General features: G+C 50.5%; 11 protein-coding genes across 11 annotated transcripts; 3 read left to right on the forward strand and 8 right to left on the reverse strand.

Moving 5' to 3' along the window:
- Positions 1-108: 108 nt before the first annotated feature.
- BDW43DRAFT_295402 (uncharacterized protein) lies at positions 109-939 on the reverse strand (the record flags this gene model as incomplete). Its single annotated transcript, XM_032044059.1, has 2 exons — positions 590-939; positions 109-310 (listed from the first exon to the last, which is right to left on the reverse strand). A coding segment is annotated over exon 2 (202 nt), but the record flags the coding sequence as incomplete, so codon positions are not given.
- A 739-nt stretch (positions 940-1,678) lies between these two features.
- Positions 1,679-2,853, reverse strand: BDW43DRAFT_317333 (RNA-binding protein; the record flags this gene model as incomplete). The annotated part of the gene is made up of 4 exons (XM_032048519.1): positions 1,679-2,170; positions 2,229-2,675; positions 2,730-2,782; positions 2,835-2,853. 4 exons carry the CDS (start codon positions 2,851-2,853, stop codon positions 1,679-1,681), a joined length of 1,011 nt encoding a protein of 336 aa, XP_031893742.1.
- Positions 2,854-5,201: 2,348 nt separating this feature from the next.
- BDW43DRAFT_29286 (putative ATP-dependent protease (CrgA)) lies at positions 5,202-7,581 on the reverse strand. Its single transcript, XM_032043764.1, has 2 exons — positions 5,389-7,581; positions 5,202-5,313 (listed from the first exon to the last, which is right to left on the reverse strand). Exons 1-2 carry the CDS (start codon positions 7,029-7,031, stop codon positions 5,274-5,276), a joined length of 1,683 nt encoding a protein of 560 aa, XP_031893743.1. The 5' UTR covers positions 7,032-7,581; the 3' UTR covers positions 5,202-5,273.
- On the reverse strand, positions 7,129-8,701 carry BDW43DRAFT_295426 (40S ribosomal protein uS9). The gene is made up of 4 exons (XM_032044060.1): positions 8,567-8,701; positions 8,473-8,495; positions 8,152-8,223; positions 7,129-8,076 (listed from the first exon to the last, which is right to left on the reverse strand). Exons 1-4 carry the CDS (start codon positions 8,610-8,612, stop codon positions 7,786-7,788), a joined length of 432 nt encoding a protein of 143 aa, XP_031893744.1. The 5' UTR covers positions 8,613-8,701; the 3' UTR covers positions 7,129-7,785.
- Positions 8,638-9,819, forward strand: BDW43DRAFT_29232 (mitochondrial 54S ribosomal protein uL13m). Its single transcript, XM_032043707.1, has 3 exons — positions 8,638-8,949; positions 9,102-9,462; positions 9,566-9,819. The coding sequence occupies exons 1-3, from the start codon at positions 8,929-8,931 to the stop codon at positions 9,682-9,684; spliced, it is 501 nt and encodes a 166-aa protein (XP_031893745.1). The 5' UTR covers positions 8,638-8,928; the 3' UTR covers positions 9,685-9,819.
- BDW43DRAFT_318248 (urate oxidase) lies at positions 9,646-11,047 on the reverse strand (the record flags this gene model as incomplete). Its single annotated transcript, XM_032048675.1, has 3 exons — positions 9,646-10,146; positions 10,207-10,853; positions 10,911-11,047. 3 exons carry the CDS (start codon positions 11,045-11,047, stop codon positions 10,022-10,024), a joined length of 909 nt encoding a protein of 302 aa, XP_031893746.1. The 3' UTR covers positions 9,646-10,021.
- Positions 11,048-12,053: 1,006 nt separating this feature from the next.
- Positions 12,054-14,603, forward strand: BDW43DRAFT_305013 (MFS transporter; the record flags this gene model as incomplete). Its single annotated transcript, XM_032045716.1, has 6 exons — positions 12,054-12,099; positions 12,155-12,810; positions 12,870-12,972; positions 13,040-13,497; positions 14,385-14,436; positions 14,548-14,603. 6 exons carry the CDS (start codon positions 12,054-12,056, stop codon positions 14,601-14,603), a joined length of 1,371 nt encoding a protein of 456 aa, XP_031893747.1.
- A 165-nt stretch (positions 14,604-14,768) lies between these two features.
- On the forward strand, positions 14,769-15,134 carry BDW43DRAFT_317339 (uncharacterized protein; the record flags this gene model as incomplete). The annotated part of the gene is made up of 1 exon (XM_032048520.1): positions 14,769-15,134. The coding sequence occupies one exon, from the start codon at positions 14,769-14,771 to the stop codon at positions 15,132-15,134; it is 366 nt and encodes a 121-aa protein (XP_031893748.1).
- Positions 15,135-15,158: 24 nt separating this feature from the next.
- BDW43DRAFT_29169 (uncharacterized protein) lies at positions 15,159-16,205 on the reverse strand. Its single transcript, XM_032043647.1, has one exon. It carries the CDS (start codon positions 16,087-16,089, stop codon positions 15,496-15,498), a length of 594 nt encoding a protein of 197 aa, XP_031893749.1. The 5' UTR covers positions 16,090-16,205; the 3' UTR covers positions 15,159-15,495.
- Positions 16,206-17,130, reverse strand: BDW43DRAFT_29170 (uncharacterized protein). The gene has a single exon (XM_032043648.1). The coding sequence runs from the start codon at positions 16,838-16,840 to the stop codon at positions 16,322-16,324; it is 519 nt and encodes a 172-aa protein (XP_031893750.1). The 5' UTR covers positions 16,841-17,130; the 3' UTR covers positions 16,206-16,321.
- Positions 17,131-18,086: 956 nt separating this feature from the next.
- On the reverse strand, positions 18,087-20,331 carry BDW43DRAFT_29265 (uncharacterized protein). The gene is made up of 3 exons (XM_032043745.1): positions 19,279-20,331; positions 18,437-19,198; positions 18,087-18,362 (listed from the first exon to the last, which is right to left on the reverse strand). Exons 1-3 carry the CDS (start codon positions 20,057-20,059, stop codon positions 18,337-18,339), a joined length of 1,569 nt encoding a protein of 522 aa, XP_031893751.1. The 5' UTR covers positions 20,060-20,331; the 3' UTR covers positions 18,087-18,336.
- Positions 20,332-20,683: the final 352 nt, after the last annotated feature.

A 20,683-nucleotide genomic window follows, 5' to 3' on the forward strand; every position in this document is an offset into this window, starting at 1 on the left:
TTGAGTGGAACCGTAATGTCAATTTGAAAATCGCTCATATCGATGGATTCACTTCCTCATCGTCACCTACACCGGTGTCTACGTCTCGGGACTCGATATAGCCTGAAGATCGTATGCATTTAGCTATTTGTAAGGGGCTTCCGCCACGGTATTGTGGATGAGCCGATTGTCCTGTAGGACCTACGCCTGCATCCAGTAATAATTTGACGATATTCGACTTGGTATAGTGGATAGCACGGTGTAAAGGATTGCCCCATTTGACAGAGGTTGCGTTAGGATCGAGACCCTTGTCCAGAAGAAACCTAGTCATGAACTCTACTTAGACCACACGCGGAGCCACGACGTCAAAGAGGAGATATTATTCCAGCTTGGCCCCGTATGCGAGAAGCAGTTCAATCAGAGAGGTAACTTCTTCACCGGTGTGGGTAATGGCTTAGGCGAGGGGGGCCACCCTAGGGCCAGAACCGTTAGGGTCAGCGCCTCGCGAGATTAATTCGCGAGCACAGGCAGAATTACTCATTCGGCTGTTTATCAAGAGTCAGTTCGCGGCCACGAATATTTGGCTGAACAGGACTGACATGTACACTAGGATAGGATCGCCGTTGCGGTAGCTTCTGTTGGGATCAAGACCATGGTCGAGGTCCTCGGCGTTGAGTCACCCGATGGCGAGGGCTTCTTGGGTTTTTGGCAGGTCAACGGCTTCGCACGCATCGTGAAAGGCCTCGACAAAAGAATCATAGCCGGGTGCCATGGTGCAGGCGAGACGGAGATTCGTGTGGTATGTAGATAGGTTGACCTTCGAATACGAAATGGCGTGAAGTGGACAGGAGAGTAGTTACCACTCCGTACAAGTAGTGATTTATATGGTCCTTACTAGAGCTCGCAATAACCCGCCCAAGACCCAACAAACAGCAGCTTTGCGGCCTCCGCGTACAGAACCACATCAGATAAATCGCCCCCAATCTGCGATGCGCCTCGTCTATTTCCCGTAGTAGCTTCAGTAGGTACCGGGGATGGCGAATCAGATAATAGAAGAATGCCTGCAGAGTCGCACTGGCTGCGTCGGCGCCAGCACCGATAGTTGCCACTGCAGCCCTAGAAGACCTCTGACCTCGCTCATGCGATCGGGGTACTGACGACGGACACGTAGCCAGCGTTCCATCATATCGAGTCTTACAGCAGTAGAATTGCATTTTCTTTACTCAATAGCAGCGAGACATGTACCAAAAATGCGGGAGCAAGGTTGCAAGCCGATCCGACTCTGGAACGCGGATGGCTGTCTTGGTCTTTAACGTATTGTACATACAGCATGAATATCTATCCATCTATAGATCTGGGAATCTACTTCTCTTTTCCCTTTTTTTATCTTCTTGTTGTTCTCTTCTTTAGTAAGAAAAATTGTATAGCGCCGGAAGTATACCATATACTTTGACTGCCTAGCTGACCACAAAACATTTCGTAAACCGCAGCCAACGGACACTCCCTGAACGACTTGTATCTCGCCTAGGTACGGTGGTAATGGCATATAGGTTGCAGAGACTTTGGAACCGCAAGGAAAAGCTGATTTTCTCGTACCTAGCTACTACTCTCTGACTCCCAACTGTTTCGTTATGTTTTCAAATGTGTTTAACTGACATGATTGCATTTACATCAAGTACCATTCACCTTCGAGATTCCTTTACTGCTGCACTTTCAGCGCGGTGTTGTGTCGGTAACTGTCCAGCCCGGCTTGCTCGTGTTCGCGTTCACTTTCATCTTCCTCGGCTCCATCGAGAGAAAGAAGTTGAAACCGATTTAGTACTGAAACAGATTTCTTAGAAGGGGCCTGCAGCTCCTTTTTTGGACCCGTGGGAGCCTTGGTCGGAGGTTCGCTGCACTCATCCGGATAGAATCCGATTCTCATCCCCTTATACGTGAGGCGAGACATCATGCAGGAACGTGCAAACAATGCATTATGGACAGAATTCGTGGATATGTAGGCATTGCCCTGTTTAAATATGACCGAGATAACGATCAGGTTATGGATGTGGTCGAGGTCCTTCCGAACAAGCCATTCCGTGATGTTGGGCTGCACGTTGTATATGACCAGATTGCGCGAAGCTCCGTTATTGATCTTGGTTCTGACAAATGGGGGAAGGTAGAACTGGCGGTCATTCCACGATGCCTCAACCTGTCATTAACATTAACATGTGAGAAGACATGTAATTACCTTGGGATTGGCAACCTACACGTCTCCCAGCCACATAGACTCCGTGGTGCTTTGCATGCTGCATGAAATCCTGGGCGTTTGTTTCTTCAACAAACGAAATGCTGGCCATACGTTCCCGAGCTCGAAGGTAAATATGAAGAAGAGCGCCTCCCTTTACAGCGCCAACAAGATCTTTATGGGTGACTCGTTCAGGCAGGCCCCGGAGCAGGACGGTGCGTTGCAAAGTCGAAGCTACCGACGACCCTGAACTTCTGGAGGAAATTTCATAATCATCCCTGTCACTATCTTGAGAGGCTAGGAGGACACCCTCTTCATCATCCTCATCGTAGGTTCCCCAGTGCTTGTGGCTGTGGGTTGGGTTTGTTTTGCTATCTGGCAAATTCTCTTTGCATTCCGGGAAGTCACCAGAACACGCTTTTCCGTCATTCTGGAGATCAGACGGAGGTGGTGAGCCATAGATCAGTATCTAGATAACCGGGTCAGCCAACCATGACGGCGTTGAAGATAAGTATATTCTGACATCGAGGGTCTCTTGGGACAGCCCGCCATTCAAAAGCGATTCCTTTAGCTTAGCTGCCGTCAATCGGTTAAAACCGGGTGTAATGCGGAATAGGAATAATGTTACAGACAAAGGTAGGTGGCATACTGAACTGGGTTGATATTGCAAGCTGAGCCAATATCAGCATGCCAAACTCCACGAACAAGGAATACAGTAAGTAGCCTTCCCAGATATGCTCACCAGATTTTGATACTCTAAGTTTGAAATAGTCACTGAATTTGAGCTCGTAGAATTACTGTTTTCCAGGGACAATTGCTAATTGATTAAGTGATCGCTGGAATTAGTGAATGTTTACTTCGCAGTATAGCCGATCAAGACTCACAGCTTCCGCTCTATTATAAATATTAGCGATGGTACGCGATAACCTTAACAGGAGTAGTAGCTGAAACCAAATTTCAACCGCAATGATAGTGAAAAAGAAAAACAGAGCAAGAAAGGCAATGTGGACTGTTCAAGAATGCATGGACGAAAGCATAAACAAAGCCCCAAACGGCGCTCACCTCTGTAGTAGAGATTCAAAGTGACGCTTTTCAACAGTGATAAATGAAGAAGGCATGGTAACTGATTCTCTGTTTTAAGATCTGATGATGTTCTTGGTACAAGATCCAGGAGAGAAGGGTAGGGAGAAAGCTTACCAGAGAGAATTTCGAATAACATGGACTGATTAGAACACTAAACCAGGGAAAGGGGACGAGTAATAAAGTAGAAGAGGGAAGGTAAGAGGGAGGGCAAGGGAGAGAGAGTGAGAGAAGAAGAACACACAAAGGGAAGGTCTCGTGCTTTCCCTCAGGGATATATCACAACGTCACCCCACGTTAAATGCTGCAGGTGCGATCATCAACTTACCAACTAACTAGCTCAATTTCTTTAACCCCCTCCTCCTGACAATAGTACCTGATACTAACTATCAGAGACCGTTACTGTAGTCTCCACTCGGGAGCTGAGCTCAATTTCCACCCTACGAGCAACCAACCCACAAGGATGGATACAGATGATATGCAAGACGGCCAGAAGGCAACGTGCATATCCCCTCCTACTCCATGTTAGTCATGGGCACACTCATGTTGGCCCAACAAGAGGAAACTCAAAAGAAGACGAAAAGAGAGAGTCACGGCGAGCCAGTGGGACACAACAATCACGGATGGGGGACATGCTCTGCCCTCTCAACAACCCCGGGCACTGGAGTGCCCTGTGACAGACACATAGCCGCCTGGGTGGCGTTGGACAAGTCAGAATTTCAAGCCCAATGTCTCTAAACCCAATGCGCGCCGGACTGGGATCCGAATTTTGTTTCGTGGGCGATACGCTCCATCGAAGCAAGGCGCTCTTTCTCTTTTCTTCGTCTTTCTTTTCCCCTACATGAAACGCGATAATATCCTTGGATGAGAATGAGTCTGCCCACCGCTCCTCTGAATTACCTATCTAGATTGCTAACTTGTATCGTGGTGTTCTCTTTTTCCTTTTTTTCTTTCTTCTTTTCTTTTGTTCTTTCCAATCCTCTCAATTTGTGTCTCGGGTCTCGATTTCTTTCCCATTTTAGCTTTACAGAGTACATCAAAATTGTACCTTATACTGATCACCAGCGCATACTGCAGCCAACGTTTAGGATACATGAACAGGTGTTCAAAACCTCCAGTCAGTCAATATATCCGGTTGTACATGAGCCCATTTAGATACGGTCCGGCTGTCTTCCTGTGAATGATGACTCTGCATGCATTCATGGCTGCGGGTTCCACATAATCCTGTTTGATGTATTGTACGAGACAGGCTCGGCTTGGGGTGCGGATATATGATTTGTCCAAACAATTCGACCGGACATCCTTCGGTCTGTGGGGGGTATTAAGATACAATATTTGGAGAGGACACATTTGTTGGAGCCAGCTTTGATGCACTTACAATCTCTCTACGCAACCTCTCCTGGTAGGGGGTTGGAGTGCGTCCCCGACCAGTAAGGAAGTAGACCAGGCAGCATTCATCTCAGTACAGCACACCGAGTGTGCCAAGCTACGTTGTACCGATTCTGATTGGCGACAAACGGATGTCGCCTGCCCAAGGTGGTGGGTAGAGCCACCGTCTTTGCATACACGTTTCGGGAAATGCTCTTTGGTTTCAACCAGGTTCTGGAGTTCGTTCCTCACCCTCGCGCTGCAGGCCCACTGGCGTTCTTGGAGCCTCTTGCTCAAGGTGAACGTTCCGTTGCGCTTCTATTCTCCCTCGTCGCCTCAACCGCAATATTTGGACGCCATTGGCAGCCACCTGTACTACGAAGATAGCAAGGAAAATGCCTATAACAAGTGTTTGCGGAATGTGTGTTACCGTATCCTGATTTTCCACTGGCTGCCGCCGATTATCAATCGGTAAGCCAGCGGAACCGAAAGTTACCGAGAATGACATGGAAAACGGCGGGAAATAGGTTAAGACCCTGGGAGACGAAAACGGTATGAACGATGCAACCGGGCCCATTACCACCGGGACCAGAGCAAAGACGAGGAGAGGAACGGCTAGTCATAAGGCAGAAGTAAGCGATGGCCGAGATCGAGCCATCCTAGTCAAAGAATGCATAGTGAGTAACACAAGATTATTGAGGGTTCCCGAGCTTGGAAGAGGTGGCGGTACATACCATTCCCGAGATTCCAGCTTTCGCACCCAACGTGAAGTGATCTTCAACCTTTCCCTGACACTAGTGGTTGATAAAAGAGCATATTTTTCCTGTTCCAATATTGGCAAGACACTGGCAAACCACCAGGGAAATTGTGTAGGTTCCGTTGGAATGTCACCATATGCCAAGAGTACGCGAGGATGGAGCCATGCTGCTCCTTGGCTGTGCTGCTTCCTTACAAAATCCAGTCCCACCTGGAACAGCTGCTGCGTGGACATAGATTCTAGGCATTGTTCGCCGGAAGAGTTCGCAGCCAAAAAGGAAGAGCTGCCTGCCCCTGATGTCTCCATGGCCTCCTGGTTTTCCTCTTCCATTACCGACACATCATCCACGCGCTGTATTCTACCGACATAGTACATATCCACCACATACGAACTGAGCACCTTAAAGCGGTACAACCCGGTAGCGACAATTAGACTTCTTCCGTCAGGCAGAAGCTCATAGCGATCAACGGTCAGAACGGTGCCGTACTGCATAAATTGAGACCTTCCAAGGCCCTGCTGGGGTCGACTGGCACGGTTATACATGACCATGCCGAATCTGCGCTCCCTACTTTGCATGACTCTTTGCATCATGAGCCGATAACGTGCCTCAAAGACATGCAAGAAAGTCGGCATTGTTGGGAGGGAAAGCGAGCTCACGAACAAAGGAATTATTGTTTCGTCATCTTGCTCAGTTGCTTCCTGGAAGCTTGCGTCTCTTCGTGAAGCGACTTGTTCGGGGAACAAAGTCCCCATGATGTCAGAAACTCTTCTATTGATCGGCTCAGACTTCACCGTTGAATCCATGTTTAACTTGCGGCGGCAGGCAGGACAAAGATCCGAGTTATGCAGTACCATTACAACACACCCGCGACAGAAGGTATGGCCACAAGACGTTGTCAAAGGATCCAGTATAAGCGAGTAACAGACCTGGCAGTCTAGCTCATTTCGAACAGTCTCCTTGAGTCTTTCCAAAAGCTGGATTTCCAGGTCTATAGGCCCGTAGACTTCAAATTTAACATCCGACGCATCGTAATCGAAATGACCACGCTTGACTAGGCCGTACAAACCCTGTAGTAGTCCTCCCGCAACGCCTGCGCTTTTCACTACTTTCTCGGGCTGGTCGTCTCTCAACCCTGTCCATGTCACCCTAAAGCCACGCTTCTCCCCAGAGGGCGCTTCTAAGCAGGGACTGGAATTGCAGAGTGCCTCATCAAACACATCCACCAGTCTACCCAACAACACGTCAGCGCCGCAATCCCCAAGACAGTGTTTCCCGGCACAACCATCCTCTTGGCCCCAATAACATGCGAATCCCTTTTTTCGATCCTCACTTGCGGGATATGTAATCCCCGTCCGCTCATGTATTGGCGGCAAACAAGACCGACATAACGTGTTCCCACACGGAAGCCGCAGCGGCGCGCGTAGGGGCCGGGAACAACAAGAGCATTGAATCAGGCGGATAACAGCATGCGCTGTGGATGCAATCTGCTCGTTCGTACGGTCTGAGACTGGGGAAGCTGATGACGGCGCGATCGCGGCATTAAACATTGCGTGGTGGGTGTCATTCTGTGGGGTGTGCGGAGATGTCGCATTCGCGGGGCATGCTGTGTCGTCTTCCATTTAGATTGAAAGCTTCCTGTTGTATCTCAACGGAGTAGGTGTGAGGTTAATCTGTTATTATTATTATTCTCGCGTTAATGAGGGTAGTGAACCACGTTATTTGTTGTTGTTTATTTTAAAGGGAAGGATGTGGATGTGGATGTGGAGGCAGTCTATTTATTCTCAAAGTGCCAGGTCGAACTACTACTGGTTATGGTCTTCCGACGTCCCGAGGTTTATACACATCTGGTAGGTCTTGTTTCATAGGGGGGATTCACTCTACACCGGTCTACCCAGTGCGTTAATAGTGGTCCCATTCGAGGACACCACTACTAATCAAACCAGACTGTATCAGCTCATCACACAGTGGGAGTCGTAATCTTGCATTTCCTGCAGAATGTCCTGGTCACGTGACATTAAAATGTATTCCAGCTGTCCAGAAACCGTTTAAACAACCACAAAAAACAAAACCCAATAAGACATAACGTAGGATAACATCCGGAATGGCTCTTCTCTCTGAACAGGATGAAAAAAAATTGGGTGATATTTGAGATACCTGGCCTATACTAAATCCAGCATCGACAGAGCCAGTAGTATCGCACCATGAAAATTCTACCCCAGCGACAACCAGATCCGAACCATACCCGATTGCCCTGGAAGCACGCTCCAAATCTCCTCCCCAGTGCACCTGATAGATACCATTCCGCGTCCTTTTTGTGTAAAAATTTCCTTCGGTTGTCCGTAGGATGGGTCTTTTTTTTGATTTGAAGGCCGTTTAACGGTAGGACTTCTGGTACCTGGCGCGGGCACCGCGACCACCGAACTTCTTGGGCTCCGTGCGACGGTTGTCGGCAACGAGAAGTGTGCGGTCGTACTGGACAAGAGCCTGCTTCAGCTGGTTCTTGGAGTGCTCATCGACATACTTCTGGTAGTAGGCGACGAGGGACTTGGCGATAGCCTGGCGGATGGCGTAGACCTGGGAAGTGTGACCACCACCGGAGACGCGGACACGGATGTCAACACCGGCGAACTTATCGGCACCGACGATAAGAACAGGCTCGTAGACCTAGGTTTTCCTTGTATCAGGTGACTTGTTCGAGTTTTGAAGAATGCATCTTGTTTCTTTCTGGGTCGGGCGTACCTTGAAGCGGAGGATCTCAGGCTGGACCAGAGAGAGAGGCTGGCCGTTGACCTTGATGAGACCCTTGCCTTGCTGTAATAATTCTCAGCATTTGTTTCTTCTTCCATGTTCCGTATTGCAAAATATCGAGTAGCAAAATGTATAATGTCGCGGGTTTCAACATCAATCAAGCAAGCACCACTTCGTTCCGACATGTTTTCCCATCCTTTCGTCGTGTTTCTTCATTTCTTCCAATTCCTCTCAAGCGATATCTTTTCCCCGAGCGACCATACACAGTGCGACAGGATAAACAAACAGACACAATAAAGAATGATTGCATACCTTGCAGTGGGCGACAGCGGTAGCTATAAAAAAAATCACCAAGTCAGCATTTTACTTCCACTCCCCATTTCAATATCCCCAAAAATATTCTTACCCGTCTTTTTCTTGCCGAAGCATTGCACACTCGGGACGGAAGCCATGGTGATCGAATGGCCCTTATCGGTGTCGGGAAGGGGAGTGTGGTGAAGTTGTCGTCGTCTTCCTGATATTCGAATCTGCGGTGATGGGGTTCAGAATCCGTGCGGGTGACTTCGCTTAGTGCGACTCCGCTAGGGCTTGCCGCTGGTCACGTGTCACGTGATGTTCCGCCGGGGCGGCTGAAGTTTGGGTCTCCATAGGAGGTCGGGAATGGGAATAGAGACTTGTGCTTTTGCGCGTTGGGTTCTTGTTCTCTGCGGGGACGTTATTACTTTCTTTTATTTTTAGCCAATTCCCATTACTAGAGGACCGAACATCATGTCGCAGACGGTTGGAAAGGTAAATGCTCAGTCAATGACCCTTGGCCGTTTCGTTCCATTATCAATATCAGTTTCTTTCATATCTGCGATGACATATGCTCAAATGACTGAACACTCCACCGGGTCGGACCAACATCCCAATGCTAATCTCTTCCATTGAACACTGTATAGACCCGTCTCGCCTACTCTCGAGCTTGGCACCATGTCGACGTCGGTACTGACCCGCGCAGTCTCGGCCGGGTCGCTTCCTCCATCGCCCTCCACCTGATGGGGAAGCATAAGCCTATCTATGACCCTTCCACCGACTGCGGTGACTACGTCGTCGCCGTGGGCTGTCACGATCTGAAGACCACCGGCAAAAAGCGCTTCCAGAAGAAGTACTACACCCACACGACCCGGCCCGGTAGCCTGCGGAGCATGACGATGGACATGATGTTCGAGAAATGGGGCGGTGGAGAGGTCCTACGACGAGCTGTTAAGGGAATGCTGCCCAAGAATCGCCTGCGGGAGAAGCGGTTAGCTAGGCTGAAGAGTATGTCTACCTTCCCCTCTCATTACTCGTTACTTTGCTATGGATGGTTTCTGCCATTGGTGATTGATTGAGTAATACATTGCTGACGGCGGATACAACATAGCTTTTGAGGGTCTGGCTCACCCTTACGAGCAGAATATCGTCAAGTTCGGGAATAAGTCGGTTATTGCGAATATGCCGGAGGTGAAGGAGGCGTTTAAGGAGGCCAAGCCTGAGGCCTAGTCTTGCTCTTCTCTCGTTCTCAGTTTCCGGGTAGCTCACAGATGGTCTACTGTATTTGTTCTTCTGTAATTTTATGGTTTTTGCTGTTTATATGCTAGCGCATGGGTGGGAGTTCTCTTTGATCTGTTTTGATATAACGTTTGGGTATCTCGTTTCCAGCTTCGGAAAGACTGTTCTTTGCATCGTCGTATCTACGATGCATTTGTATTATACGTGCCAAAGTGGAGAAGAGAGATAGAGAGAGAGAGAGAGAAAAAAAACACAAATAAATGCTATACCCTATCCCAGACTATATACAGGTTGCCTTGGAAACTCCGGAACTTGAGAATCTTGTGGTTTACAACTTGGACTTGAGAGACGACCGTCCGACGGTACATTTAATCAGACCATTAGGGTCTGACTGCGGAGCGAAGACTTCGGCATTCTTGCCGGTGTTCTGGAGGCCCTTGTGCCAGCTCAAGTCTAGAGAATATCAGTTAGCGAAAGCATGACAACAAGGACACCGTCAAATGCGAAACTTACCAACTTCGAAGTAGTGCTTGTTCGGCAACGAGTACTCGACAGACTCGACCAATGGCTGGCGCGCTAGGATCTGCTCCGCCATCTTGTACATGGTAGCCTGCACACTGGCGCTGTTATCCTCGGCAAATGTCTTGAGCGTGATCTCCCGCGCCGAAGCCCAGGTGGCGTCAAACTTGGGCGCCTGCGAGCGGACCTCGTCCAGACCGCTGAACCGCTTCCACTGCCAGGAGGCATCCACGTCGGTGCTCAGAATCCGGTCCCAGGTCTCCTTGAGCGTGGTGTACTCGTCCCGCAGGAAGCCCCAGAATTGCGAGCCGGTGCTCTTCAGTACAGTCAGCTTAGACAGCGACGACTTGATGTCGATACCCTGGCCTTCTGCTACGTCCACCTGCACAATCCGCTTCTCCTCACTGTCACGGACGAACGAGTGTGGGTGCGGCTTGCCGTCGATGTCCATGCGGGACCAGCGGTGGCAGATAATGTTGACATGCGCGGCATGGATGTGCTTGTACTTCTCGATGAAGTGAGTACCCAGGACGGAGCCGAACAGCTCGGGAGGGGTAACGGGGTTCTGCTTGGAGAGAATGTATATGGTGTTCTTGATGGAGTCTGTTGCAACAATGACACTGTTGTCGGCTTTGGTGTAACTGTTTGGTGTGCGTTAGTGTTATGTTCAGTCGGCGTGAATTCGAGAGGGACCTTACGAGGTCTCAATTTCTCCCTCCAGGAGCACACAGACAGTCATCTCATACACCGTCTGGACACCGGTGTTCTCATCCTTGTGGACTTTGTAGACACGGACGTTGTCCTTACCGTAGCGGGCTGCTGTTACTGCGGACATGTTGGAGTATAGGATGTAGGGTATAGCAGAAGGGATGGGACAGTGGCAAGGGAGGACTGAAGGTGGGAGTCACTGGAAGGAGTAAAGAAAGCAGTGAGAATATGGAGCAAGACAAAGAGGAGGTCCCTGGATGATCCTCACCAGCTTTTAAACTGGAGATGTAGGAAAAGAGAGACGGGAATGGTCTGATGAACAACGTCGGCCACCTCCGAAACCCGCGCTTTTCGACGGCCGCAGCCTTCCTTATCTTATCTTATCGATAATGAAGCTACAAAACCGATTCAAAACTCTCCCCAAACCCCCTCAAGGAGTTTCGTTTGTTTTGTTTTGTTTTGTTTTTTAACTTTCCTCTTCCGTTTTCCGCGGTTTATGATCCTATATATATGGATCAATGGCATACTCCAGGTCATAAAAATACCCCAATGCGTGTCCGTCCTATAAGCCACCTATCCATCATGTGAAATCGCATATGGTGGAAGGGGCCGCGGAATGTTTGCGCAATGATGGGTATGAGCAACTTGCGAACCATTCTCTCCTTTGAAGAGGAGAGAAAGACGGATGCTTTCTGTGATGTAGATTTGTGGGGTTCAATGGGGAGAAAACCAGCATTGCGGTCAATTAAAGACAGAGAAAAGGCGTGAGGAGATGGGGGCAGGTCGTTTTTACGTCTTTTTTATTTTCTCCGCTATTTTCAGCGGCGGCAAAATCTTCCAACTGTCACTCCTCGACACTCACCAACCACGCTTTCAAAGTCGACATGACCTCGCTCTTTTCAGGATGGTATAAACGCCCTCCATGGCTCTTACGATATCGTTCCTCGACCGTGTTCATCGTCGCGACGGTGTGGACGTCCTCGTTCACGGTAGGTGGCTGCTCGCTGAAAGTGTATGAAAAAAGGCATTGCTAACAATTCTCAAGGATTTCTTCCTATATGGCATGGTGAGCGAGGAGCTTGGCCCGAAAGATATGATGCCCCTACTTACAGCAGTTCCAGATTGTCCCTGTCATGCCAACAGCCCTGGTTGAACGCGCCGGTGTGCCATATCAAGACCGTACGTTCAGCTTGCATCTAGGCCAGCCACCACTCCTCATTGACTTCCTCCACAGGCGAGTACTGGGTTAGCGTTCTACTCATGTGCGAAGCCGCCGTCGCCTGTGTATGCTGCCCGATCTTCGGCTACATCGTCGATGTCTCGTCCACCCGCCAATTCCCCTACCTGCTCGGCCTGATCCTCCTTGGCGCTTCCATGATCCTCCTCTCAATCGCGCATACAGTGGAGTTGTTCGTCATCGCCAGATTGCTGCAAGGCGGTGCGACGGCCATGGTAGCTGTCGCGGGCCTATCCCTCCTGACGGACTCCGTCGCGTTCGATAATCTCGGCCAGGTGATCGGCTACCTAGGCTCATCTATCGCCATGGGGTTCCTGCTCGGCCCATTGCTAGGTGGACTCATCTACGATGCAGCGGGATACCCGGCTGTGTTCATATTGGCGTTCGCCATTGTCGGCGTGGATCTAATAATGCGGATTGCAGTGATCGAGAAGAAGGTTGCTCGTCAGTGGCTTCATGAGGACTCGGAGACGACACACTCAGGCACCAGCCCCCGTGGATACAATACTTTCAGCAACGCAGCACTACCACCGGGCTCTTACTCGCCCATATCGAAGAAGCCCGCTCTGTTTCTGATCATCCGTCAGCCGCGGGTCATGATCTCGTCATGGGCTCTCCTTGTCCACGGACTCTTATACTCCGCTTTCGACGCAGTACGTTATACTCCTTTTTCTAATCGGGTCCGCAATGAATAGATAGTAATACAATACAGACAATTCCCGTATTCGTTGAATCCCACTTCAACTGGGGCCCCTTAGGAGCAGGCCTATCATTCCTCCCCTCAGCCATAACCGCTCTCTTTGAGCCATACTTCGGTAAGACCTAACACAACCTACCCTCGGCAAAAGGACTCCTAAACTAAACAATCCCAACCCCCAAAAGGCCATCTATCAGACCGCTACGGCGCCCGCAGAATAACATTAATCGGCTTCTCCTTCCTCAGTATCCCCCTCGTCTGTCTCCGTTTCGTCGAACACCACACCACCGAGCACATGGTCCTACTAATCTCTCTCCTCACCTTAATCGGCCTCCTCATGAACCTATGCGTGCCAGCCCTATTCGTCGAAACCCAGCAGGTCCTCGACGGCATGGAGCGTGAGCAGCCCGGCATCTTCGGTAAAAAGGGCGCCGTGGCGCAGGCGTTCGGCGTGCAGACTATGGCGCAGTTCCTGGGCCTGTTCCTGGGCCCGTTGTGGGGTGGGTTCATTGAGTATCGGTTCGGGTGGAAGAATATGTCCTGGACGCTGGCTTTGTTGGCCGGGTTGACTGCTATTCCGATGCTGTGGCTGAGTGATGGGTGCGAGTCGGTGGTGGGGGAGGATGAGGAGAGAGAAAGGTTGGTGGATGGGGAGAGCGCGTAGGGTTGATGTTGGAGATGGGTATGTCTACGTGTACATTATGACTATCTATCTTGGGCATAGAATCATTTAGATACTAGATCAAAGTTAGGAAATGTTAGAGAATTGCAGAGTGATCATGTATACAGGTATGATTCTCAAATTGGTTTCTGGTCAAGGGGCAGTCTGAACCTATATAGTAATATAGCCCTTCCACCCAAGGGGAAGTCTGACATTATCCTGTTGTCAACATCCTTGCTTGTCAACTCGTCTCATCCAGAACAATATCTAAAAGAAAATAAGTAGTATCCACACGGCAAACCAAAACCCAACGTAACCCCAACAAACAATTAAAGAACTGTCCACGAACCCCGAACAGAACGAACTTATACATCCCAGTCCGATCCCAGCATCTACCTATATTGTATCTATACAGCTCCCACAACCCCCAAATGCCAACCCCAGTCCCAACCCAACCCTACCATGAAATCTCTACTCCCCCGTCCCAGGAGCATCCGCCCATACCTCCCCAAACCACCCATAGTAAGCTCTCCCACCTACCAGTCCTACCCTGCCCATGCCCCAGTTTTATGCTCTACACCACCATACAAATATATCCAACCAATCCCTAACCAAAGGCATACTAGTACCTAACCCAGGACTCTACCTACCACACCCTCTCCCAATGACCAACCCGAAAACAACGCTACCATCTCTCCCACGAATCCACCTCCCACCACGCCACGATCCTCTCCTTCCCGTTCCGCTACTTCCTCCCAGAAACCTACTTGGCCTCCACCCAGCGTGAGATCATCGACCTAGCAACTACTATCTCAGCCCTCGAGCCGGTACGCTTATACACCCGCCCGGAGGACGTGAGATCCGCGCAGGAATTGCTCAGCGAGAGATTTGCCCAGTGCAGTGGCAGTGGCGGCGCCGCAAGTCGAGAGCGGGTGCAAATCTGGCCGCGTTTGACGAACCATTGCTGGGTGTCTGGGGCCGGTGAAGTCTCCGATTCGATTGGAAGGGGGAGGGATTGAGTGGACGGGGAAGGCACGCTTCTTGCCACGGAGAGTAGTATCTTGTGTGAGGTGCGGAATCCGGGGTAGACAAAGGCGGAGGCGGAGGGGGAGTTGGGGAGGTTATTGGGGGTGAAAAACGTGGTTTGATCTCCGGGGCGGAGGAACTTGGATGTGACGGATTGTCATGCTGATGCGGAGGTGCACTTTGTTCGACCGGGGGTGGTGGTAGTGTCGCGGCCTTATTCACATCGGATGGGTTGGGAGAGTCGGTGGAATGAAGTGTATGAGGAGATCTGCGAGGCATTGGCTAGGGAGACGGACACCCGGGGTCGGAAGTTGAGTGTGAATGGGATGGATGAGCTGGATCCCCGGTATTTGGTGGGATCTTCTAGGGTGGAGGACGAGGATGCGCCGGCTGCTTCATATGTGAACTTCTACTTTGTAAATAGGGCGCTGATAGTGCTGGCCTTCGGGGATCCAACAGCAGATCAGGCGGCGGTTGAGATGTACCGTCATCTGGCGCCGGAGAGGACGGTGAGGACGGTGCTTGTCAATTCTCTTCCCCGGATGGGAGGCGTGTTGCATTGCGTGACGCAACAGATTCCCTTGCAGATATAGCTATACAAACAGGGCCACAGTAGAACATCTCCTCTCCCCAAAAAAAGTTGAATTCTGTACATCATCCACATTCTCTCTAAGACACAACATTTTATCGTATAATATCACACACCATACTTGATCGTTATCTGCTAATCCAAACATCCCCTCACAAAGTGTAACATGATTCATGTACAGGTTAGTCCAGGATATATCGGACTAGTGTCCAAACCCGCGAGAAGAAAAGGAAAGAAAAAGGGCCAGCAAAAGGTTTTCAGCGTCCAATCCGTCCAAGAACCAAACGCCGTGCATGCGCCAGCCGAAACTCCAAGAAAACATTTTAAGACCGTAGACGTCGTTCCAAGGTATATATAGAGGAAAATCACAGGCTCAACTGGTCGATACTTCCCACTCTACCGCTCCCACCTAATCGGCCTCCGCCCTTCGTCACCATCCCTAATCGATAGAAACGCTCCTCTCCGCCAGGCGTTCTCCCACCGATATACCATTTCTCTGGCCCGAGGGCGTCTCGGAATCCGCCCGATCCGTTGGAGCTGTCGCTCCCGCGTCGTTGGCGGTCCGGCCCATTGGCGATCGGAATCGGATTGGATGAAGCCGGGGTAGGCGGAGACGAAGGGGCTGGCGGGGTAGCCGAAGATGAGGACACCTGGGAGTCCCCGGTGGCAGATGATTGATTCAATGGCGATCTGGTATGGGAGTGGGGTCTGGAGTGGGACGCAGTTGCCGCAGAGGAAGCATGGTGGTGATGATAATGGGTCGTAGAGGCACTCTCCGAGGATGCCCCGGAGTTGCTTGCCTTTGTGGCTATGGCCCGGGCACTTTGGGATATCTGAGTCGACGAGAGAGACGAGGGGGTGCCAGTGGCCGCCTGAGAACCAGCAGCCGAGGCCTTATATGTTGACTGGGCGCGAAACGCCGCCAAAAAGTTGGCCAAGAATGGGCGGTTGGTGGACATGGTGATAGCAGACCAGACCAGTCTTACAGGTCGTAGGGAGCAGAGAGTCGTAGCATCAATCAAGGGCTGGGAGGGGAATGATTTTGGCGGTCAGATCGACCACAAGCCGCCGAGCGTTGTTGTATGTATTTGTATCTGTAGCCAAGGGCGGTTCCCCGCGGCGACGACAGGGTTCGAGAGGGTGTGTATGGTATAGATAGGACCTGAGTGGAGGTCGGCACAAGGGAAAGAATCATCCGAATTCCGGCGAAAGGGGAATGGTCAAGATCTTCCTAAAGAAAGAAAACCCCTGAAAGCTCGCGGCGCATCTGGGGTTGGATAGCAGTTCGGTGAGGATCGGCGAGTCTGCGACGAAGGATTTGAAAAGAGGAAGGCGCAAGAATATGGTCGAGAGTTCATCGATGTCTCCGAGGCATCCCGTGCCCGGGAGCCAATCAGGGGATGTGGATATCGTCTGGGGCAAAAGAAACTCAAGTGTGACGTCTTCAGGTTTTGGACTGGTCTTTTCCAATATTATGTATGGATATATATATATATATATATGTAGGTATATCCGGTTTTTTCTTATAGCTGCATAATGTGCTATCTTAAGAGAGTAAACTGAAGGGGTCATTAGTCGAAGAATCTCGACGATGACAAGATTGACAGCGCAAACCCCGAATACTATACCTTGGAGGGGGAAAAAGATACTAAAAAGAAACGTGGGGTTGGCTGGGTGTCCATGGTACTCCGGCCATCTGACTGATTCCATAGACTGGACTCTCTCCCCCTCCCCTCTCTATAGGGAATTGTCGGGTTCCACTATAATCCAAGTCACTGGACTTCCCTTTCAAACAAAAAAGGCAAACAGGGAACAGCATCCTCTGTCCTCGTCACGGGGTTGCTTCCCATCTTCCGAGTGGCACGATAACAATCTTACTCTCTCGTCGATATATTGTATATCCTGATAACTCAAACATCCCCGCTTACGTATGAACAACTCTGATTGATGGATTGATATTTTCATTTGGAATATGATTTTTCAGTGATTTTTTTAATTTCCTTCATTGTCCCTTTTCGCTTCGAGAATCTAATCCGATCGGAGTCTATATTCTAATTTTGGATTCCCTTGGCGTTGTTTTTGCTTTGATTCCACCCAAATGTTCTCTCCATCCAGCCTGGTCAACCGAGGATGACACAGGACCTGTCATAAAATCCCCCGCCAGAAGGTAATAAGAAGACACGAAAATGCAACCCAATAGACACAATCAGACAACCGACGTATAAGACATCATGGGGGGCTGACCAGGGGCGTACCCATCGACAAACGGGGTAACCCAGCCGCGACACGTATGAAGAAACAGATGGCTGCTACCTGTTTTTTTCACAAAATTCGAGCAGAGATGGAGGACGCAAAACACAGGAAGAAAGATGGAAAACACCATAACACACAAATCAGAAAAAGAAACAATTTTAACAAATCAAAAGAAACACCACGATCCAGCTCAAGTTCGTATGTCCGAGCGGAACATCTCGAATGTACTTACATGGTTGGTCGACATGCGAATTGTGAGGTCTATGCAGGGTCGACCAGTAATAGAACAGGTCACAATGCGAATCGCAACGAAGAGGCCTTCCCACGAATTCTTTTGGGGCACATTGCAAGCGAAATGATGCGAAAGGTGAACGAGAACACAAAAACAAGACGAACACATGCCCAGGTCTATTGTCGGACGCCGGAGAAAAACCACACACACCATCCCATCTGACCACTCATAATGGAAGAAAAGAAACAAAACTGAACCAGGACCACCACAAGAGATTGCACTCGCCGTATAAAAATGCTGACACAATTTTGAAACCCAACAAACCAGACGCAGGTGACCGTATTTCGTAAGGTGAAGAAGAAAAACTGGGAACCGAATGCGAGAACGCGAGCAACGTCGAATGATTGCGACAAAGATCGTACACGTAAAGTAGTGCTTCTTTGACTATTCTTTCTCCTGCTGATCCGCAGTTATCATGGTAACAATGCAGTTGGCGGTTGGAAGGCGCAGATTCTATTTAGTGACCCGTAAATCACTACGATAGGAATCGAGACGCGTTCCAGTCCTCAGCAGGCTGGAGAATCGAGTGAAAACAGCATCCGAAAACCAAGTATCTTGTTTTAAATCAAATCGACTGTACTCCACAAAAGCTCCATCTTAACTTGTACGAACGATTCCGGAAATCAGTAACGTAGTCGACTGCAACACAATCCGTTCGCCACTATTGCCTCGCCGGCTGGACAGTGCCTGTATTGATCGTGTGAGCCTAAAAGAACACCTTGACCGATCGAGAATGATCGTTTGAAGCGCATTTCACTCACCATCACCACTCAAAGTGGTCGAAGCCAGGTAAAGGCCGTTCATGTTCCCTTCCTGGGGGCCGCCGGTCGTGGTCGGATAGTATTTCCGCTCGGCATCAACGTGAGCGTGGATCGGCTCCTGGCCAGACGCCATGGATTGGGGGAAAACGGGGTTGATATAACCATCGTTGGCACCGGGCTGAAACATGGAAGTCCAGTCAATTTCGCCAGTGTGATTGGGAGTGGGCCCAGGCATGACTGGGCGCTTGGGGTCTTGGACGACCGGGGGCTTTACCTGTTCATAGGAAGGACGGTCAACACTCAGCTGCTGAGATACATCAGTGCCAGGTTGCGTGAGGTACGGGTTCTGCTTGGGAGCCGCCAGCCAGGGGCCTCTCTGATGTGGCTGACCAGCGGGGAACCCGTCGTCCGGTTGACCACGGTTCATCCCATTGACCGACGACATCGAAAAGCCCAGAGGCTGCTGATCCGTGAACCCAGGTCGGCCTGAAGCCAGCCCGTTGCCGTTCACGGCCCCCTCGCCGAAAGCCGTACCCGGAAGGCCAGTGGCAGGAGGGACAGTACTACTGACTTCATCCTGAACCGGTTTAGCAGGATTCGCAGCTTGAGACCTCTTCAAATGTGCCTGGGGATGCGACAAGTGGGTCGCTCCCGTCGGGTTGCCGCGTCGTAACGAACACTTCTGGAAGTGACGCTTCAGAATATCACTACGGGAGAAAGTGTCCTTGCAAAGAACACACATATATGGACGGTCACCAGTATCTGCGCGGAAAAGCAAAATCTGTCAGCCAAATCAAGAACTTTACACCATAGCTTCATGCTAGGTCCATTTTTTAACTTACGTCTGAGCAAGTGGCGCTTCAAGTGCTTCGCGTGAAGATAGGTCTTGTTACAGTGCGGGCAAGGGAATTTTCCATCCGCATCCTTGGCCGGGATTGTAGTATTCTTTGCCGTGCCATTGACGCCGTTAGTGACCGGAGTGGCGCGTCCCGGAACACTCGGGAGGATTCCGCGTCGACCTTGAGAGCCAACCACCTGAGTACGAGGTGGCTCCTTTGCACCGTAAGGCGAGGCACCGTTTGCGCCCGCAACGGGATCCGGGTTCATCCAAGGCGAGCCCTTGCCATCCGAGTAGCTGAACGCACCCGAGGGCATGCCAGAGAAGTCCGGCCGGCGGTCCCGCGGGGGCGCCGGTGCAATCGGCTGCGGATACGTCTGCGCACTGGAAGTGGGAGGCAGCACGCTGTGAGGAGGAGGATATTGCGAAGGCTGATGCTGCGCTTGCGGGTTGTGGTGGGAGAGGAAAGAAGATGGAGGCAAGCTACCCACGGTGGTGTGAGGCATGATAGGAGCGGTAGACGACGCGTAAACATCGTGAGTAGAAGTGGGATACCTCGACAGATCCGGCCTGTATGGCGGCTGGCCCATGTAGGAATGAGGGGCAGGAGATTGACTGTGATGAGGCTGCAGCGGGGGGAGAGTATGAGGCTGGGACACAGGGTACTGGGGCTGCATGGTGTACTGAGGCATTGGCATACTCGAGATAGTAGTCGGGAGAGGCGTGGAGCCTTGGGGTAAGCTGGTGGATGGGGGCCGTGAGGGATGAGATCTAGGATCCATCATGAAGCGGAGAGGATGTCAGAGGGATGAGGGGGTAATAGGGCTGAACTGGAGGTGAATTCACGGTATCCCGATCATCGATTGCAGAACGAGAAAACCCTTCTTTTTCGCCGGTTTGTCGTCTGACGAACAGGCAAATGCGATGCGTGTGCTCAAGACAGCCAATTCAAACTGCGAACCAGATACGGATCACTTTGTGCAGAGTTTTCCTTCGATAGTTGTTCTCCCTGATCTCGTTCTTCTCGTTCTTGCAACTTTTCTTCTGATTTTCCTCTTCCGACGGAATGAATCCTCCCACTTGACGCGGTGATAGGACGGGGGGATATGGAGACGTTCGGAGGGTAAATCAATCGGACAATCAATTCCTCAACCAGCAAACGCTCAAGGATCCTTGCAGTCGAAGATGGGGGCGTACAGGAACAAGTGCGACTCCACTGCAGAAAAGAAGTCAGGATGAGGTCGAGATGCTTAATCGTGAATTCCCCACGGTCACCCACCAGGAAAATCGAGTTGTGTGGGAACTTCTTTTTATCCGCACGTTGTCAACAGTCAATGGTTCTGATCCACCAGCGAGGCGGCGTGTATGTGGGTCTAACAACAACCAGCAGTACTAAGAAGGACAAAAAA

This window comes from Aspergillus alliaceus, assembly GCF_009176365.1.
Source record: "Aspergillus alliaceus strain CBS 536.65 unplaced genomic scaffold BDW43scaffold_115, whole genome shotgun sequence".
Lineage (NCBI taxonomy): Eukaryota > Fungi > Ascomycota > Eurotiomycetes > Eurotiales > Aspergillaceae > Aspergillus > Aspergillus alliaceus.

Bases quoted from the DNA above. Each gene is read 5' to 3' on its own strand.
- BDW43DRAFT_29232 (XM_032043707.1), top strand. From the start codon at position 8,929: ATGTCGCAGACGGTTGGAAAG. The intron at 8,950-9,101 runs GTAAATGCTCAG...AACACTGTATAG, and splicing joins TGTCGCAGACGGTTGGAAAG to ACCCGTCTCGCCTACTCTCG. The intron at 9,463-9,565 runs GTATGTCTACCT...GATACAACATAG, and splicing joins GCGGTTAGCTAGGCTGAAGA to CTTTTGAGGGTCTGGCTCAC.
- BDW43DRAFT_29170 (XM_032043648.1), bottom strand. From the start codon at position 16,840: ATGGAATCAGTCAGATGGCCGGAGTACCATGGACACCCAGCCAACCCC.
- BDW43DRAFT_29169 (XM_032043647.1), bottom strand. From the start codon at position 16,089: ATGTCCACCAACCGCCCATTCTTGGCCAACTTTTTGGCGGCGTTTCGC.
- BDW43DRAFT_295426 (XM_032044060.1), bottom strand. From the start codon at position 8,612: ATGGCTTCCGTCCCGAGTGTGCAATGCTTCGGCAAGAAAAAGACGG. The intron at 8,224-8,472 runs GTATGCAATCAT...GAATTATTACAG, and splicing joins CCGCTGTCGCCCACTGCAAG to CAAGGCAAGGGTCTCATCAA. The intron at 8,077-8,151 runs GTACGCCCGACC...AGGAAAACCTAG, and splicing joins CTGAGATCCTCCGCTTCAAG to GTCTACGAGCCTGTTCTTAT.
- BDW43DRAFT_29265 (XM_032043745.1), bottom strand. From the start codon at position 20,059: ATGATGGATCCTAGATCTCATCCCTCACGGCCCCCATCCACCAGCTTA. The intron at 19,199-19,278 runs GTAAGTTAAAAA...TTTTCCGCGCAG, and splicing joins GAAGCGCCACTTGCTCAGAC to ATACTGGTGACCGTCCATAT. The intron at 18,363-18,436 runs GTGAGTGAAATG...CGATCAATACAG, and splicing joins GACCACTTTGAGTGGTGATG to GCACTGTCCAGCCGGCGAGG.
- BDW43DRAFT_29286 (XM_032043764.1), bottom strand. From the start codon at position 7,031: ATGGAAGACGACACAGCATGCCCCGCGAATGCGACATCTCCGCACACC. The intron at 5,314-5,388 runs GTATGTACCGCC...TTCTTTGACTAG, and splicing joins AAGCTGGAATCTCGGGAATG to GATGGCTCGATCTCGGCCAT.